This window comes from Pleurodeles waltl, chromosome 6 (genome assembly GCF_031143425.1).
Source record: "Pleurodeles waltl isolate 20211129_DDA chromosome 6, aPleWal1.hap1.20221129, whole genome shotgun sequence".
Lineage (NCBI taxonomy): Eukaryota > Metazoa > Chordata > Amphibia > Caudata > Salamandridae > Pleurodeles > Pleurodeles waltl.
Genome location: NC_090445.1, coordinates 1,379,932,304 through 1,379,950,332, shown reverse-complemented (window position 1 = coordinate 1,379,950,332; position 18,029 = coordinate 1,379,932,304). Strand labels below are relative to the sequence as shown.

At 44.6% G+C, this 18,029-nt stretch overlaps 1 protein-coding gene across 3 annotated transcripts in view; it reads left to right on the top strand.

The window, feature by feature from the left end:
* The window catches only part of LOC138300863 (coiled-coil domain-containing protein 50-like), a 671,686-nt gene extending 653,890 nt beyond the window's left edge, over positions 1–17,796 (top strand). For all 3 annotated transcript variants that reach the window (XM_069240701.1, XM_069240699.1, XM_069240700.1), the window contains one exon: positions 8,924–17,796. In XM_069240701.1, coding sequence (XP_069096802.1) covers positions 8,924–9,087 — 164 coding nt within the window. In that variant the 3' untranslated portion in view covers positions 9,088–17,796. The remainder of the gene's footprint in view (positions 1–8,923) is intronic.
* Positions 17,797–18,029: the final 233 nt, after the last annotated feature.

Here is an 18,029-nt window from a genome sequence, read left to right as displayed (position 1 = left end):
TTCATGTTTTTTGTTCGTTTTTTTTCTTATTATTGTTTGCCAAAATGTGCTTACTACCTTAAGATGGTGACACGTTTACTTTTAATTATTTTGAAACTGTCAATTTCTGGTTCACAAAAATACATTTTATGAAATTGGAGGCTTGCCAAGGCCCGACCTGATTGCTTTCCCACTTACTGCTTTTTTCACTGTTGACCTGAGGACTGCACGTACTTAACATTTTTTAGAACTGGCTTGACAGCACAGCGGTCTCCAAGCCTGATTTTAACCATTTTTTAGAACATACATAGCAAGGGCTTTGCCTCCACCCAAAGGAGTATTACTCCCTCACCTCATACTGTGGGTTGGTTGATGTGTCATCCTGCCTTCGAGGCAGTACTTTCATTGAAAGTATGAATAACTATCTTGCCTCCAAAAAGTACACTCAATCATCGTGCTTTTGTCACATTCAGGGCCATATTTATACTCCGTTTGCGCCGAATTTGCGTCGTTTTTTTCGACGCAAATTTGACGCTAAACTAACGCCAACTAACGCCATATTTATACTATGGCGTTAGACGCTTCGGGCGCCAAAGTGCCCGGAGAGTGCGTCATTTTTTAGCGTGAACCCCTTCCTTGCGTTAATGAGATGCAAGGGAGGCGTTCCCGTCTTAAAAAATGACTCCCAGGCCTTTACGTGGTATTTATACTCCCGGGCAAAAATGACGCCCGGGAGTGGGCGTGGCCAAAAACGGCGCATTTGCGCCGCTTTTTAACGCCTGGGTCAGGCATGGCGTTAAGGGACAAGTGGGCTCAAAATGAGCCCAGAGTGCCCTCCCCTGCCCCCAGGGACCCCCCTGCCACCCTTGCCCACCCCAGGAGGACACCCAAGGACGGAGGGACCCATCCCATGGACATTAAGGTAAGTTCAGGTAAGTATTTTTTTTTTTTTTTTTTGTGGCATAGGGGGGCCTGATTTGTGCCCCCCTACATGCCACTATGCCCAATGACCATGCCCAGGGGACAGAAGTCCCCTGGGCATGGCCATTGGGCAAGGGGGCATGACTCCTATCTTTACAATGATAGGAGTCATGTTGATGGGGGATGGGCGTCGTTAAAAAATGGCGCAAGTCGGGTTAAGACGATTTTTTTGCCTCAACCTGACTTGCCCCATTTTAAGACGCCCTAACGTCATTTTTTCCCAACGCCGGCGCTGCCTGGTCTACGTGGTTTTTTTCCACGCACACCAGGCAGCGCCGGTCCGCTTGCGCCGGCTAACGCCATTGCATAAATACGGCGCCCGCATGGCGCTTCAGAATGGCTTTAGACGGCGCAAAATTTTTTGACGCTAAACTGCGTTAGCGCAGTTTAGCGTCAAAAAGTATAAATATGGGCCTCAGTTCTTTATCTACTCTATACTTTCTCTTCAGGAAGCAACCCTCTTTTGCTTCTTTCTTCCCTTGCATTGGCAAAGCCATTCATGCTACACGGATGTTATCAACAGCAGTTCTGACAAGTCCATTATTTTAGCATCAGTATTGATTCATCAAGACAGGAGAATCCACTGCCTACTCAGTAACTCTTCTCATAGTTGTTTAAAAAACTTTGGAATGATGTGGTTTGCCTCTACCCTTTCACCACTCCCCCATGCTTGCCACTAAATCAAGATGGCTATACGTGGACACTGAGACTTCTTACTTGAATTATGAAGAAGGTGAGGAGCCAATAATATTGCATACCCTAGTAACTTTTTTTAAATGATATTTGTTTATTAATTTCAACACATATGAGACAAACAGCAAAGTAGCCCTTACAACAGGAAGGACAGAATTAATACATTGTGAAGTCCCACACAGGGTACAAGAGACCTGAACCGAGCCCATCAACACCAGAGATAATTTCAACTGGAATTCAGCTCCATATCCATCCAGCCGGCCCAGTTAAGACCTCGACTGCAAAGTTAATAAACATTAAGTATCCAAAGTCCAGGGACATGGGAAGCAGTAACGGGCATTCGTAGGGCAATAACATCCATAACCAACTGCAGAAAAAAAGGAAGAGCAACAGGGAAAGGAGGGAGGAGGGCAGGGCAACTTACAAGTCACACATATCAGCCATGGTGCATGAGAAAACGACATCAACCAGAACTCCATGCGCATGGCCCACCAGTTTACGCCTAGGCAGCCTTACATCAATGACTCCAGAAAGGCACGCAGCGGGCCCCAAATATCCCGCAGCTGGGCACCCCCAGGAATCAGCTCCCAGAAAATCGTCAATTGTTAGTGGCAGAACGAGGCATCATGCAGCCAATCAGATCTGCGGGGAGCCCGGCCACAACCCCAACACATCACGACCCTGCGCTTCGCAAGCAGCAGCAGCAGGCCCACCAATCTCCTATGGGCCGACAGCACCTCATCGGCAAATCCAAGCAGCGCAAGTTTAGGGATAAAAGGCAGCTGCAAGCCAGATATCTCCTCAATCATATGCATTACCTCTTTCCAGTAGGCATGATCACCCCCACAGGACCACGCAAGATGCAAAAAATTGGCATCCGGGGCGCAGCACCGCTCACAGCTCGCATCCGCGCGCAGGCCCATAGTGTAAAGACCTCTTGGGGTATAATATAGGCGATGCAGAAACTTGAAATGTAGAAGCCGCAGCCTGTAGTTAGGGGACAAGGCCCTCATCTGTGCACAGCATTTCCGCTACACCTCCTCTGAAATAGTCTCACCCCCTTCCGACTCCTAGCGAGCTTTAGCTGCCATCTCAGCACCGCCCTGCTGATCTTGCAAGAAATTGCATAATTTAGTAATGAGCTTACGCGGCGACTGTGCCTGGCACAGCACCTCCAGAGCCCGACATACCGGCGGAGTCTCAGGGAGACCAGCAAAGCGTGCACGCAGCATCGTACAAAAACACGCAGCACATACAGCCGATGCAGAGCGGTATCACAGCCCTCCTCTAGCAGAGTCTCCGGAGATATCAACCACCCATCCTCAAACCAGTCACCCAGCTTAGTAAGGTTGGAATCCCGAAGAAAATCGCGCAATCTCACATCACGGAACATCCTCTCGTCTGCGACATCAACCACCGACATCGAGGGAGCCAACGGCACGCCCACACCAGACCGGCACATTACTGCGATCCACGCCCTGGTCGTGCACTGCACCGTGCTCACACCGCAAACCCTGTGACGGGGAAGGGCTCCAAGAACTCTAGACAAGCAGTCGGGCCACACCGCATCGCTTTCAGGCGCAAATTGCGGTAAATACCGAATAGGGTGCAACCAGTAGTACGCAAAATGGCCATGAGCGTAATAGTAGTAAAGCTCCAAGTCAGGGGCAGCAAGACCACCCAGCTCAAAGGGGAGCGTCAGCTTCTCCCAGGTGATTCTGGGCTTCCCACCTGACCCAAAAACTAGTCATATCAGAGCAGACCGAAGACGCCGCAGAAAGCTCACAGTACGAATAAGAGGAAGATTCACGAACAGGTACAAGAATTTAGGCAGCACCACCATTTTCGCAATCACAATGCACCCTATAAGCGAAAGCGGCAGCGAACGCCACGCCTTGACCTTGTCCTCCAACCATGCAATCGCCCGGCCATCCAAAGTGTCTCCACATCTCGGCTTAGCCAAACTCCCAAATAGCGCACCGGGCCATCCGTCCATCCAATTGGATACTGGGAGGGGAATTCCGCCATCCCCACAGAGAGGGGCATCACCACGACTTAGACCAGTTAATCGCGATACCGGAGAAGGTGCCGAATCGCACTATCTCATCCAAGAGAACATCTAAATGTTTCCGGGGCTTACGCACATACAGCGCGATATCATCTGCATACAAGGATAACAAGATAATCCGCTGTCGGAACGGTAGACCCCTCTTATTGTGATGTTGTCTCAAATACGCCTCAAGAGGCTCCATCGCAACTGCAAATAGCAGCGGGGAGAGAGGGCACCCCTGTCGAGTCCCCGAAGCAACCCTGAAGGGGCCAGAGACATTACTGTCTAGCCGCAGTCTAGCAGTGGGTTCTGAATACAGCAGCCAGATCAGTTGCACAAAACGGACACTCATGCCCACTCTTGCAAGCAGCGCAAACATATACTCCCATGCTAGCGAATCAAAAGCCTTAGTGGCATCCAAAAACACCACCACTGCATCATCCTCAGCATCAATCATGCTCGCAATCGCAAAGTACGTGCGCAGATTATGAGACGTAGATCTACCAGGCACAAACCCGGACTGATCCGGCAATACCAACTTCAGAAGTAATGGCTGCAACCGTGCCGCAAGCATCTTAGGCAAGATTTTATTATCAATATTGATCATAGAAAGCAGGCGATATGAGTCACAACAATGCAGATCCTTACCCGGCTTGAGAATCGTAACAATCAAAGCCTTGCGAAGAGAGGCTGGGAGAACCCCAGTTCCATAGACTCCGCGTAGACCTCCAGAAGGTGAGGAGCCAAAAATATCAGCATACTCCTTATAAAATGCTGGCGTCAAGCCATCCAAGCCAGGGGACTTATGTCCGGCCAAACAGCAAATCGCTGCCAGAACCTCCTCGACGGAAAAGGGGGCATCAAAATAAGACCTGTGCGCATTGTCAAACCAGAGCAAGGAAATCTCAGAAATGTAGTCCTGAGCCGCACCTACGTCCAGTCCAGAAGGCTCAGCATAGAGATCCGTGAAGAATTTAGTGAAAACCTGCATAACACCATCCGTCCCCACCACCCGCTCACCCTCCGCACTGTCTATCTCAGTAATGTAATTGCTAGCCCAAGGCCTGTGCAACATGTACGCCAGCGTGCGCCCGGCCCTCTCACCCTTACCATAATGTCGCACCCTGGCGTATTTCCCCAGGAAGCAGATTTCCCGAAGCGAGGCCTCCTCATCGCGATACAGAATCCCGCGGAGCTGCCAGGATTGCACCCGACCAGTCCGCTCCAGCTCCGCAATCCTCCAAATCAGCCAGTTCCCGCAGCAACATTTTTAACACGCCATGTTGTTTTGCGAGGCAAATGCCACGGATCACTACCTTAAAGGCCTCCCATAAAGTGCCCGCCGAGCTCACAGATCCACAGTTCTCAGCAAAATAGTGAATTATGTCCTCACGTACCTCCTCACGAAATGCATTGTCCCTCAGCGCCCCATGAGGTAGGTGCCACAAACCTGCACACCCAGGACTTCTAGGCACCGCCAGCAGTAATTTGACCAGCGAATGATCCGACAAGGTTCCCGCCGTATGCTGCACACACTGCACCTAGAGCTCCACGCCCCTTGAGCCCAGCCAATGATCTATGTGGGACCAACTGTTATGAGCAAAGTTAACACACGTGCCCTCCCGAGCAGCTGCATGTTTAGCCCTCTACATATCTACCAAAGCTCCCTCCACCATAACCGACGACAGAGCCTTGGCAGCAGAAACATGCTGCACCCTGGCCTGGCTTTCACAGTCCACCGCAGGATCCAGAACAACATTAAAATCGCCACCCCAGATCACCGCGCCGCTACCCAGCAACTCAACCAATCGCCACACTTCACAAAAGAATTCAGGGTTGTCCATATTCGGGCCGTCGACCGAGACAAGTCTACAAGCTCTGTCCAGCAGCGTGACACGCATCAAGACATATCAACCGGGTCAAAGCATATAGCCCACCCCCTGAACAACATTAACCCTTTTTATAACAAACATCAGATAAACAGGACTCTTCCAAGGGGCGAGAGCTAAGCCATCCATCCCGCTACCCTGATCGGGGCAGGGGGAGGGGGGAAAAGGGCCAACAAGAAGCCTAACAGCGGGCGGCCAATAGGGCAGAACCACAGAGCTGTGTCACCCAGCAAGCAACAAAAAAAAATTGCCCCAGTCAGCAGCACCCTTTCCCATCTAGTCAGTATCACTTAAGGCTGCATTCTCAGTTCCAAGAGCATCCGGGCCTGTCACGCCGATCTCTTAGGTACCGTCCTGGCGAACTAAGCCGCAAGCTTCGGGTCCGTGAAAAAAAAATAGTTTACCACCGTGTTGCACCCTCAGTTTTGGTGGGTAGATAAGGGAAAATCTAGCGTCAGTCTGACTCAAGGTGCGTTTAATTAGCAGGAACGATCTGCGTGCGGCCTGCACACTGGGGGTGTAGTCCGGAAGAATGTTCAACTCAGTGTTGTTATAGACCACAGGCCTCCCCTCTCCCAGGCCAGTCGAAGAACAATATCTCTATCCCGGTAATTCAGCAGACGTACAATGATGGGACGCGGTGGGGTTCCAGGCGGTGGCCGAGGTCCCAAAGACCTATGTGCCTGCTCCATCACCAACATCCGGGAAAGCTCTTTGGGAAAGAGCTCTGAAAGCATGCCCTGCACAAAGTCTTACACTCTACCCATATCTGTAGATTCCGGGAGACCCACTATGCGGATATTATTGCGGTGTGACCTGGCCTCCAAGTCTTCATTTTTATTGCGTATAACTTCAAGCACCCGTTCCATTCGGAGCAATTGCTTCCGGTCACCATTATGTTGATCTTCCAGCTCCGAGGTGCATGTTTCCAAATGATGAAACCGAGAGTCATGATCATCCACCCTGGCTTTAATTCGATCTAGCTGCACCGTCAGATGGTCAAGCTTAGCATCAATGCCTGCAAGGCTACTTTAAGATCGAGAAACATAGCCTTGACCGAGGCTTCCGAAGCTCCTTCCTCAGCAGGCACTTCCCCAAGCTGAGGGGCGGAGGTGCCACCCCTCTTTTTCCTACCTTCAAAGGTAAGCTTGGCCTGTTTCTGTTCTGTCTTGCCCATATTCAAACTGCTAACAGAGTGTAAATGAAATGCAAACTCCTGGCCATTCAAAAAACAGCAAGCCAGGGGGGAGAACACCGAAGTCTGTTCCAGGTGCCTACAAAGCAATGGGTCTCAACTATCCAGGCCTCCAGGCCCACCACAAGCTCGCTGGGCTCCCCCGCCAGGCAGCCCCTCACCCCCGCCGGTAGCGCGCAGCCCCCAGCAACACAGGAAGGTCCGAAAGTGGGGCAATTCTACGGGGCCACCCAACAGCCAGGGGAATCGCCCACCCGGCAACCCCTCACAGTGAAGCCACACGATCAGGGGTAAGTAATGCAAAAATCAGTCTTCACCATCACCCAGTACTGCAGCTGGCTCCCTCGGCTCGACCCAGCCAGCGAAAGTCTCCCCCAGCAAGCAGGCCCGAGAGAGGACCCATGCGGCCGAGAGACAAGGCGACCCACCTGCCGCTCCTCTCCTCCTCCGACAGCACAATGGAGCGCCCGACCGGCACTCCACCTCAATTCATTCAGGCCGGCCCCACACCCGGAGGCGCCGTCCCCGCCGTCCTTTCAGCTCCAGCAAGCACTTCAGAGGCCGGCTTGGAATCCGGCCCCGACGGCCAAGGCGGTCCGGCAGGCCCAAACCGTGCACCAGCAATGAAAGGGGCTGCGGCCCGATACAGCTGCCAATCTGGTCCCAGAGGGGAGAGCACCGCATTCCCCCCATCTCTGGGCACCGCAACCCACGACAGCACCGCGCCCCCAGGGCCCACTAGCAATGTGGAGGAGGCCCAGCAGGCGCGCCCACCAGGCACAGGCCGCGCCCAAACAGAGCCCTGCAGAGGATTTCTGCCGCAACCGTCTCCCAGAAGCTCTCTGGTCTCCAAGGGGCCTCAGGGCTAAACTTTAGCTCGTATGCGCTGCCCCAGCAGGATAAATGTAAGAAAGAGGCCCAATGCCCAGCAGAGCCTCATAGCGTGGCAGCCATCTTGCTGGCAGGCCTAGCCCAACCCCTCGCATACCTTAATAACTTTGAGGGAAGGTCAACAGAAGAGAAGCAAAGAAACTATCTTAGACTCGCGTCTACATTGACGATCTACATTTATATTCTTTCTCACCCCATTACCACATGGTAATTGTACATTTATAATCTATCGCTATGCGTAACTGTAAACATTGACTTGTTATTATTGATTTTGTAAGTGCTTTGCTCCCTAACTTTGTCTTTTACTAAAATATTCTAAAAAAGAACAAGCACTAGCAATATGTCTGCCTCAAATTTTTAGAAAGCCTTCTGAAGTGAAAACCAAAATAAAAATAATGCTTGCTTCCTCTATACAATCATCTATGAGATAACAAATACAGTGTATGATCATTCTTTGTTTTTTTATGTAAAATAGCCTCACAATCCAAGCACTCCTAATGAGAGGGGATGATACATCAAACAGCTAATGGCATGACGTGTGGAAAAAATAGTACTCCTCTGGTTGCCACAAAAGCCCTCAGTATGCATATTTCAGAAGATTGGTAACAATATGTTTTGCAGACAGCTGTGCTGTCAAGCCAGGTCAAAAAATGACTCGTGCTTCTAATTTGAAGAATCCATGGTGGCCAGATTTGATGCTCAACACATCTGCACCCTCTTTGGTTAAAGACCAGGCAGCTGAAATGACAACTTCTCATATCCTTTGATCTTGCACATTTCACTTACGCCACATATGAGGTGCGGTGATTGAAATGCATTCTATAGACCTGCAGATTTCAGTATAATATTTAATGAATCAGAATTGGACTGCCAACATTTCGTCCCTACTCATCAATTCTACAAATGCTCAATATGCAGTTGTGTTTAATATCCCATCAGCTTTTTTTTCAGGAAATGCAATAAGACCGACTGACTTTCTTCATATTTTGTGCATAGCTTCCTGTTTGATGTTTCCTTCTGGTGTATTTTTGTACGTTTACCCATTGAGTTTTTTTTTAAATATTTATTTAATTCAGTGATGCTTGACTAGAAGAATAGATGCATTCATCGCTGAATTCAAATATAATCTGGCTTGTTCGGATGATGTCAAATATAAAATACTCTATGAGTTTAAAATGTTGTACACAATGCATTCTGTCTTGCCTTTTTTTATTGTGATTGCCTATCATTTTCTTCTCTGCCTAGAATGTTCTCGACCTCCCCAGCCACATGCAGTTCCCGTGGATGGCTTGTATGACTTCATGGATGACGGGTTGGACCAAGCCTTTGTATCGCCTACAAAACGGCATTCTGATAAATGGGGCCGACAGAAATCACGTGACAAAAAGGAAAACTGCAAGCAGCAATGAGCTACAGCACCTCTTATCTTGCTCATCACCAGTTTCCACGTCATTCCCCTTGCCTTGCCCCCAAAACCTCCACAAATAAAATAAATTGTTATTAGGGGTAACCTAAAGGTGCTGCATCACTGCAGGATGTGCCTCATGATTCTACTCTTGTAGGAGTCTGTCATTTCTGAATGTTGGTTGGCCATGGCTTGGCCTGGGACCTTTTGAGAAAATTTAATTTTGCAGAAAATGAAGATAACTACATACATTAAAGCTCTGAATTGTAGGTTTTGAAGAAAACATGCACTCAAGTAAAAGTATTTGCAAACCTAGCATAGCATTGACAATAGATATTTTTCATGGAAGTTGCAGCCACCATTTTACACTGGACTAAATCATGGGAAGGGGGAATATTTACATCAGCCCCCGCTGCATATAAGCTGTTGTTGTCTATACAGTTGTACGAGAAGCTGTATGTGTACAAATTATATATTCACTGATGCTTGACTGTACCAATATTTTTCATAGATATATATATATGTATATATTATTTTTTATTTATGTGTGTTGATCGTGTTACACAGTACTCTCTTACAGTGTGTTTGAGCATCACAATTAATTAACAATACAAAAGAACACTGTTTCCAGACAGTGGTACATCCCTGGAAATGGAATCTAGAAATGTAATGGAGAAACTGACTTGTGAATTGGTTTTGAACAAGTCACAGCCTGGAGTAGAAACTCAAAGTAGCAGACATTTGTGATTCAAGCCCCTCTTCTCAAGACACGTAAAACCCCTTTTTTAGACATCAAACATTTTAAAGGAACCTATAAACCACTTCCATTGTGTTGCACCTCCTTGGGAAACACATCCGTGCATAATTTAGAGGAAGGCAGTCATAGAGTGTTCACCAAAGAACAGTTGATTGACTACCTTGGCCTCTGGTTACATGTCTTTCCTGTTTTGCATCCCCTTGATCACAGCTGGAATGATAGAGGGAAAGTCCACCTTCCAAACTCAAAACCAGGCCATCAGTATTTTTTTATATGTTCGGGTGTCGCACTAGCTGTGATAGTTACTTGTTTCTGAAGGCATTTTAGGGATAGTGCTTATTGCTAGATTGCTTAGTCATCCAAAATTTATGAGAAAGGGCTTGGAAGATGAATTGTGTGCAGTGCGAGAGCAGGAAACCATATTTACCAACTCAAGACATTCTTTGAGCCCTCCCTCCAAAAAATAAAAAGATATATCAAGTGTCCCACAATAGGAGCAACCTCTTGAAATCCCTTATATCAGTGACACAGGAATGCCCTGTGGGTTTAAGCACTGTAGTTGTGTCTAACAGTATGCTACTTGGAATCTGGTAACATTCTTTTTTTGTTAACATAGGAATCGTGAAATGCTCTGGGAACGTACCATGTGACTAGTCTCTATAACAATGTACATTAAAGGAGTGAAGGGTGATATGAGTCTTCCCGAAGCCACGCTTCCGCCTTCACCCCTCAGGATACTGAACGCCTTTGATAAAAGGCAGTTGTTAGCCAGGAGGCGATAAGGCTTTACAGATACCCGACACCACAGAATCTCAAAGGACCAGCAATTGTCACCCCTGTATGTTCAATGTATAATTACATTTTCTCTATGACTCTTAGTGCGCATCTACCACTCTTCTTCCCCCTTGAATTGTTCTTCCACTTCAGCCATTGCATAAACTTTCTTCCTCCCCCCACCCTTTCTCCAGTACTGACCCTATTCTCTCTCTCATCCAAAGTGTGATCTTTTTGGTATCTCATTTGGTGAATGGGGTTTTGTGCCTACCTCACCCAATGTATGATCTTTCTTCTTTCTGGACGATCTCCTTCCCAGATTTCCCCTTTTACCCTGGTACACGTTCATCCCTTTTCTAAGTAAGACCTTTTCCACATCTCTCTTGTTTATTTTTTTCCCTTCTCCCATACCCATGATACCAGCTCCCCAGCCAGGCTATCGCAGACGTTTTGTTATGGTGGTATAGTGAAGTTAATTTTCAAAGTTCACTTTATGCAAAATGTGGAAAACATTTGCCAATTCATATAACACAAAAATTTGAATGATTTTTGCCGAGAGGAGATCAGTTTGAATAAGAAAAAAATAAGAAAAAAAGCTTACTGAGCGACATTTTCTCCTCCAACCAGTCTCTTGCTACACTATCATGTTTCTTTTCTGTGTGAGGTGTACACCTACAAAGAAATTTACTCGGAGCACTGGCAATATATATTTTATGTGATCGCTGTAATTCTAGGAAATTGTGGTTCTTTGTTGGAAAAAATGCAAATTTCGCACTACTTATTATCCATGAGCACATTTTCCCTGTCAATATCTGATCTTTGTATTGAGGACATAGTCACTGTAGTTCCCTTCACTCCCAGTGGTTGCTCCTCAGTCATTTCTCCGTTTTCTCTAGTAGTCTATTGCTCTTTTTTTCAGCTTCCGCCTAGTTTGTGTCTCCCTTCCACATATATCACTCCTCTCACAAACTTTCTAGAGCGCCTTCTGATATGCCACTCTCAGAGGAGGTGGCAGGATCTTTCTTTCGTCCCTTTCCCCAGGAAACCACAGAGGTTTCCCTTCAAGATCACCAATGTGGTTTGGTAATATTTTTTTGTTTTTTAAATTTTGGTGCTTGTGTGTGTATATATGATTGTGTATTTGTGCAAGCATGTGCACACACTATGAATGTGTGTATGTGCTGGGTGTGCATTTGGAAAGAGAGAGAGAGTGTGTGTGTGTGTGTGTGTGTGTGTGTGTGTGTGTGTGTGTGTGTGTGTGTGTACAGGCGTATGCATCCACCCACTCCTGCTGCACATTACAGGCTGCCACTGCCCTCATGCTATACAAGTAACTATCTATCATAATACATGCTCTCACTTCAACTAGGAGAGCTCCACACTCCATCTAAATGGGCAATATCTCAAGGTTGCCACATATCAAACCAAAGTTTGATGCCCATTACCTTAGTATTCCTAGATCGCAACTTTCCCCAATATGTATCTTCTGAAATTGACTTTGTTCCATTGACATATGCATTTTACGACCCCTTATCAACGTTTTATCTGTTTTTCTTCTTACCTTTTGATGTGCCATATTACTCCAAACTTGTGACTCCTTCCCTAGCACTTGTTGCTATGACATTCCTCTGATCCTTCTGTTAGATCTTTGTTTCTTGTGGCTTACTGTACTGTCACGCCACTAACACTGTTTAACTGCAAGTTCCGGAATTAGCTGTGTGCTAACCTCTCCCATGTGTGACCGCCCCTGCATCTTCAGCACTTATTAGTCTTTTGCACATATGTTCATGTTAATGTGTGCTTTTCTGTTCTTTGACGCTTTTTACTAGTGTGTGATCTACCTTACCCAGCACCATGGTGTGCATGTGCCTCCCCCCTTTGAATCATTGTACCATTTGACTTCCTCTAGGTGTGTCCACTGATGTGAGTTCCACTGACATCTTAATTGACATCTGAAAGGAGCTGCTCTTCAAAGAGGAAGCCAGATTGGCTTGGTATCATTACTAGGTGTTGATTGCAGGTGAAAACAGGTTTCAGAGTTTTTGCCGCAGACAGGTTTTGAGAAAGAACAGAGCAGGATTTAAGTTTCTTGTATTATATCACAAGGTGCGATACAGGAAACTTAATTCCAAATAATCCTCCCACCGCACCTAGCCACTTGTAAAGATGAATGTCCACGCTCTTCTTGTTATATTAATTGGTATTTATTACCACCAGAAGAGAATACATCTGGTACATAAAAGGGCACAGAAAGCAATGGCCAAATGGAATTATAGAACATATTTGTGTCATATATTCCAAGGATGTCACCATGTTCTATGCTCCTCCAGTGACATCACCACACTTCTCCCTTCTTTTAAAAACAAGTTACAAATCCTACAGTACATAAACATTCAATGTGCATTATAAAAACAAATTAATACCAAACCTACATACATTTTTAATTTTAGCATCAAAACTACCGAATACAGAGAAAAAGATTAAAGTACACATCTTTCTTCCTTTTTTTAACTAAGTACATAACCATTGGCAGAAAACAAAACATTGTACTCATTTCATGAAGTAATATAATCCTGCAACATCTTAGGTTTGGCAAAATACAAAATATTGGAAGAAAACGCACAACATTGTACTCAATTCATGAAGTAATATAATCCTGCAACTTCTTAGGTTTGATATGCATTCTCAAGCTCTATCTTTTTGGCATTAGATCATTACTACAAATTTTAACAATATGTTTCTCAAAACCCTTAACAGGTTCAGGATTGGTTAAACCTTCACATTTCTTACTAGGGTCCAAAGCCACACAGGATGTACTACACCAACATCCATCTGTCAGTTTTACTGCATTTCTGCGCATTTCACAAATTTGCTGAGAATCCTTACATTTCAATTACCCCTTCCTCATTAAAGCAGGGTTCTTCACTCGTATACACTCACCAACGTTCAGTCTGCATACTTCAGTATTGAACTGATTATTGATCCTTTTAATATTTGTTTCATTAGAAACTTTTTCAGCTGTCTTCCATACATCTTCCAGATTACTCCCTCCATGAAGCAATTTTACGATCCAGAATGGACATAACTCTGTGGATGCTTTCCTTCCCCTCATTAGTTCAAATGGAATCTTGCTTGTGGCTACATGTGGAGTGGTGCTATATGACCACACCAAAACCTTGACTGTCTGGTCAGCACATGAGTTATTTCTGTGTGCTGCTTGAATACAGCCTACTAATACTTTATTGAAGTGTTCAACTTTGGCATTACTTTGTGTATGACATAGAGGAGTTCTGATGTGCTTGATTGCATACTTATTCAGTGGATACATAATGGACACTATTGTCAGTTAAGATTACTTCTGGAAATCTTTCTCTCATAAATATGTTTATCAAACAACTGATTAAACTTCCAGTAGTCAGGAGATGCACTGAATCTACTTCTACCCATCTGGACAGATGATCAATGGTGACAATAAAGTAATTCATGTTATGTGATCGAAGGTGAAAAGGTCCCAAAAATCAATTCCTAATCTTTGCCATGCTTTCTGTGGTGAAGGAACGAAAGATTTGATCTTTGCCTTCTGTGACCAACATTTTATCACTTGTTTTGCAACTTACGCACCTTTTAATGTAATCATCAATATCTCCATCCATTCTTGGCCCCAAAAGTAATTTCTTATTTTTCTTTTGGTAATGGTTGATCCTAAATGACCTGTATAAGCTGTTGAGATTTTCCTTTGGCTGAAACATTATGGTGGGAACCATTTGTTTCCCTGTACTACCTTCTCACCCTCAGTGGACAACTCATCAGCTATCTTCCAGAACATCTGCAAATCAACTGAAAGATTTTTTTTTAGGCCATCCAAACTTGATTAAGGTCATTACTTCTTTCAAAATCTTGTCCTCATTTACTGCATCCACCTATTCATTTTCCTCCACACATATATTACTGTTGTCAGTACATGCTACAAAGCATTCTCTCAATCTTCCTCTTCTGCCTGTACAATTGGTAACCTATATAAACAATCTGCCCTACAGTTTCTTAGCTCCGGAATGTCCTCAACAGTAAACATAAATTCGAAAGGTTTGGCAGACAACCTTGCAATGCGGGCTGTAGATCATTTCACTTTTTTACCAGACAAAATTTCCACTAATGGGCGACGGTCAGTCTTCAAAACGAATGGCCACACAAATACTGTTTGAATTCCTCAACACTTCACATACATGCCAGGAGTTCTTTTTCAATTACCAAATATTTTTGTTCCAGCAGACGTAGAGTTTTGAAGCAAAACCTGTTGTATTTTCACGTGTACTTTCACATTGTGACAGAACTGCTCCTAAACCATATTCACATGCATCTACTGTCACAATGGTTTTCTTCCCTTCCACAAATGGTTGCAATGCTGGAGCACTTGTAAGTTCCTGTTTTATCTTTTGAAACATAGTTTCACATTCATTAGCCCCTGTGAACATAGCTACATTCTTTAATAATGCCCTGAAACATTCAGTATTCCTTGCAAAATCCTTTAAAACCTTTGCATACAGTTCACACATGCCTAAGAAAGACAACAAAATTGTTCTCTATCCCCTGGAGCTGGAGCTTCTAAAATGCTTTTTATTAGACTGGGTCTGGGTGTCACCCCTTGTCCTGAAACAACATGTCCTAAATATTCTACTTCTCTGCATTTAAAGACACATTTATCTTTTTTTTTAATGCCACTCCCTTCTTTTCTAATGTTCTCCAAACTGAATCTAGAATTTTGTCATGTTCAATTTCACTAGTAGCTAAATTGAGATATCCTAGAATATCACCACTTGATGATTATCTTTAAACATCTCTGACATAATTCTTTGAACAACAGCAGCCGGCGATGCTAACCCAAATGGTAACCTGCAAAACTGGAATACTCTGGAGTCACAAATGCCGTCAAGTATTGAGACTGAATATCTAATTCTACTTGGTGATATGCTGCTTTTAAATCCAATTTGGTAAACCAACCGGAATGCCCAATTTTAACTAGTAAATCTTCTATTCTTGGCAATGGGAAATTATCCACCCAAATTGCACCATTCACACTTCCTCAATCTACACACATTCTTAAATCTCCTGTTTTTTTTTGGCTAAAACTATGGGTGAGAGCCAAAGAGTTGCTTCAACTTTTTCAATAACACCTTGTTCACATAGGTCTTTCAATAAATTAGTTAACTCTTTCCTAATACTCAATGGTACATTGCGCATTTTATGCTTAACAGGTATTGCATTTTCCTTCACAATAATAGTATAAGAGAAATCTGTAATCTTTCCCAAACAGTCTTAAAAAGCTTTCTCAAATTTCTTCGCCCAATTGTCTTTGACATTTCTAATGCCCCTCAATTAATTTATGTCTTCTTATATCCACAAAAACAGGTATGTCCTGTTCAAGTTTGATGGTTAAATTGAGCTCAGTTTGATGTAACCAACCAAGAATATTAATTCCCTTTTTTGCTACATAGATTGTTCCATGAATGACTTCACCTAGTACTTCAATGGTTGCCCCAAAATATCTATTTTACTTCCCTCAAAAGCTACTGTCAATACATGAGGAGAATACAGTGTTTTATCATTCCATAACTGACTACATTTTTCTTGAGATACAATGGTAATGAGTGCTTCTGTGTCTACTAAAAGTTTGATTTTTACAATGTCAATTAACACTTCAATATCAGGATCTACAATTGTTTTACTCTTCCATAAGTCCGCGTTTCTAACCACAAAAGCATACTCTCTCCTTTCATTTTCTTTCTAATACTCATTTTCTTCATGTTCCTTTACCACACCATTTCTATAGCAATTTTCTCACATGATAATTCAAAAAACACCTTTAGAAGTAGAAGGGGAAGTGACAAATTATAGTGTCCAGCCCTAACGCACAAGAATGTTAAAGAACTGTGATAGGTGGGCGAGGAAGAAGCTATTGCATTACATGTTCAGATGACAATAAACTTAACACCAAGTCCTGTTTGTCTCCAGTAGCGGCTGCTGCCAGGAAGGGGAGGGGGGGGCAGTGCACAGAGTGGGGGGCAGTGTAGTGGGTGCGGGGAGGCAATAAAAAAAAAATAAGAAGAAGAAATGTACCTGCTGCCTCGTATTCCGCTGCTCCGGCCGCCACAGTTCTGCTCATCTTCTTCCTCCCTCCCCAACCAATCCTGATGCACCTCTCATGCTGTTACCAGCATGAGAGAAGCGCCGGGATTGGCCTTAACGGGCAGAAATGCCACTCTGGGCGGGGGGCAGACACTGTGCTTGGACAGCTGGGTGGAGAGTTCTAAGTGCACATGTCATTTCGTCCGGCCTCACACTGCCGGCCAAACTGACATGCACACTTATAAGCTCACCACCACTCCTCCTCCATCTGTTGATGTGAAGGATGCTGGCCCTGCCCCGCCATAAGAAAGTGGAAAAATAAAGTGATAATGAAATACTTGTATTATCACTTTATTTTTCTGCTTTTTGCAGCGGTGCAACGCTCCTCCGCTATAGTGGAGGGGTCGCCCCTGTGTGTCTTTTTCTCAACAATCAGAGCTTTTTAATTACTCTGCGCGGAACCATTGGTTTATCCTGTGGCTGCATTTCAAAAGGCAGCAATAGCTATCATTAGCAGGGGCTTTGGTCTACAGTTGTTATTTCCAGGCCAGTGGCACAGGCTCTGGCGCCAAGCTGAGTTATCGATACTTGATCAGAAACTGTATTACATACAGAGAACCACGAAACCCCCAGGAACGAGAACAGCAGATTCATTCACCTGCTTTTTTTTCTTTTTTGAGAAAAAAAAGTTAATGGTGGGAAACAAATACAAATCAAGCAGAAAATGTGGGTTTCAAGGAACTGAGAAAAAGCATTCGCCAAGCCCAAATCGTTGGTTCGTAAAGTTTGATACATGTTATCATGGGCAACCTCAAATTCCACAAATAAATATCCACCCTTTCTGCAATGGAAACAATAATTTCAGTGTATTTGCAGCGAGTGTTATTTCAACTTTGCACTTTTTATATGTTAAGGCTGTGCAGGATTTGTTGAATTCATTTTAGAAAATACATGCAGGCAGTGCTGTCTTCCTGCACAGCTTTCAATAAAATTGTTTTATCAATAATTCTTTGTTTTGAAGTAATGAAATAAACAGTGTTACTTCTACTCAACAACCAATTGTGTTTATTGTTTTTGTCAAAATTGTAGTCTGGAAGACCCAGCCTCCAAACTCTTTTCTTCTGTTCAGTTCCCTTTAAATTAGGCTAGATCTGTTACTTGACACTTGTTATAAATCTGGAAGGATGAAAGCGGACCAGGAAAGTGAGTGTGTGAAAACAACAGCTATTGCATGGCACCAAGTATATACATAAAAAATAAAATGGTTTTCAAAAACGAAGGGAAGAATTTCA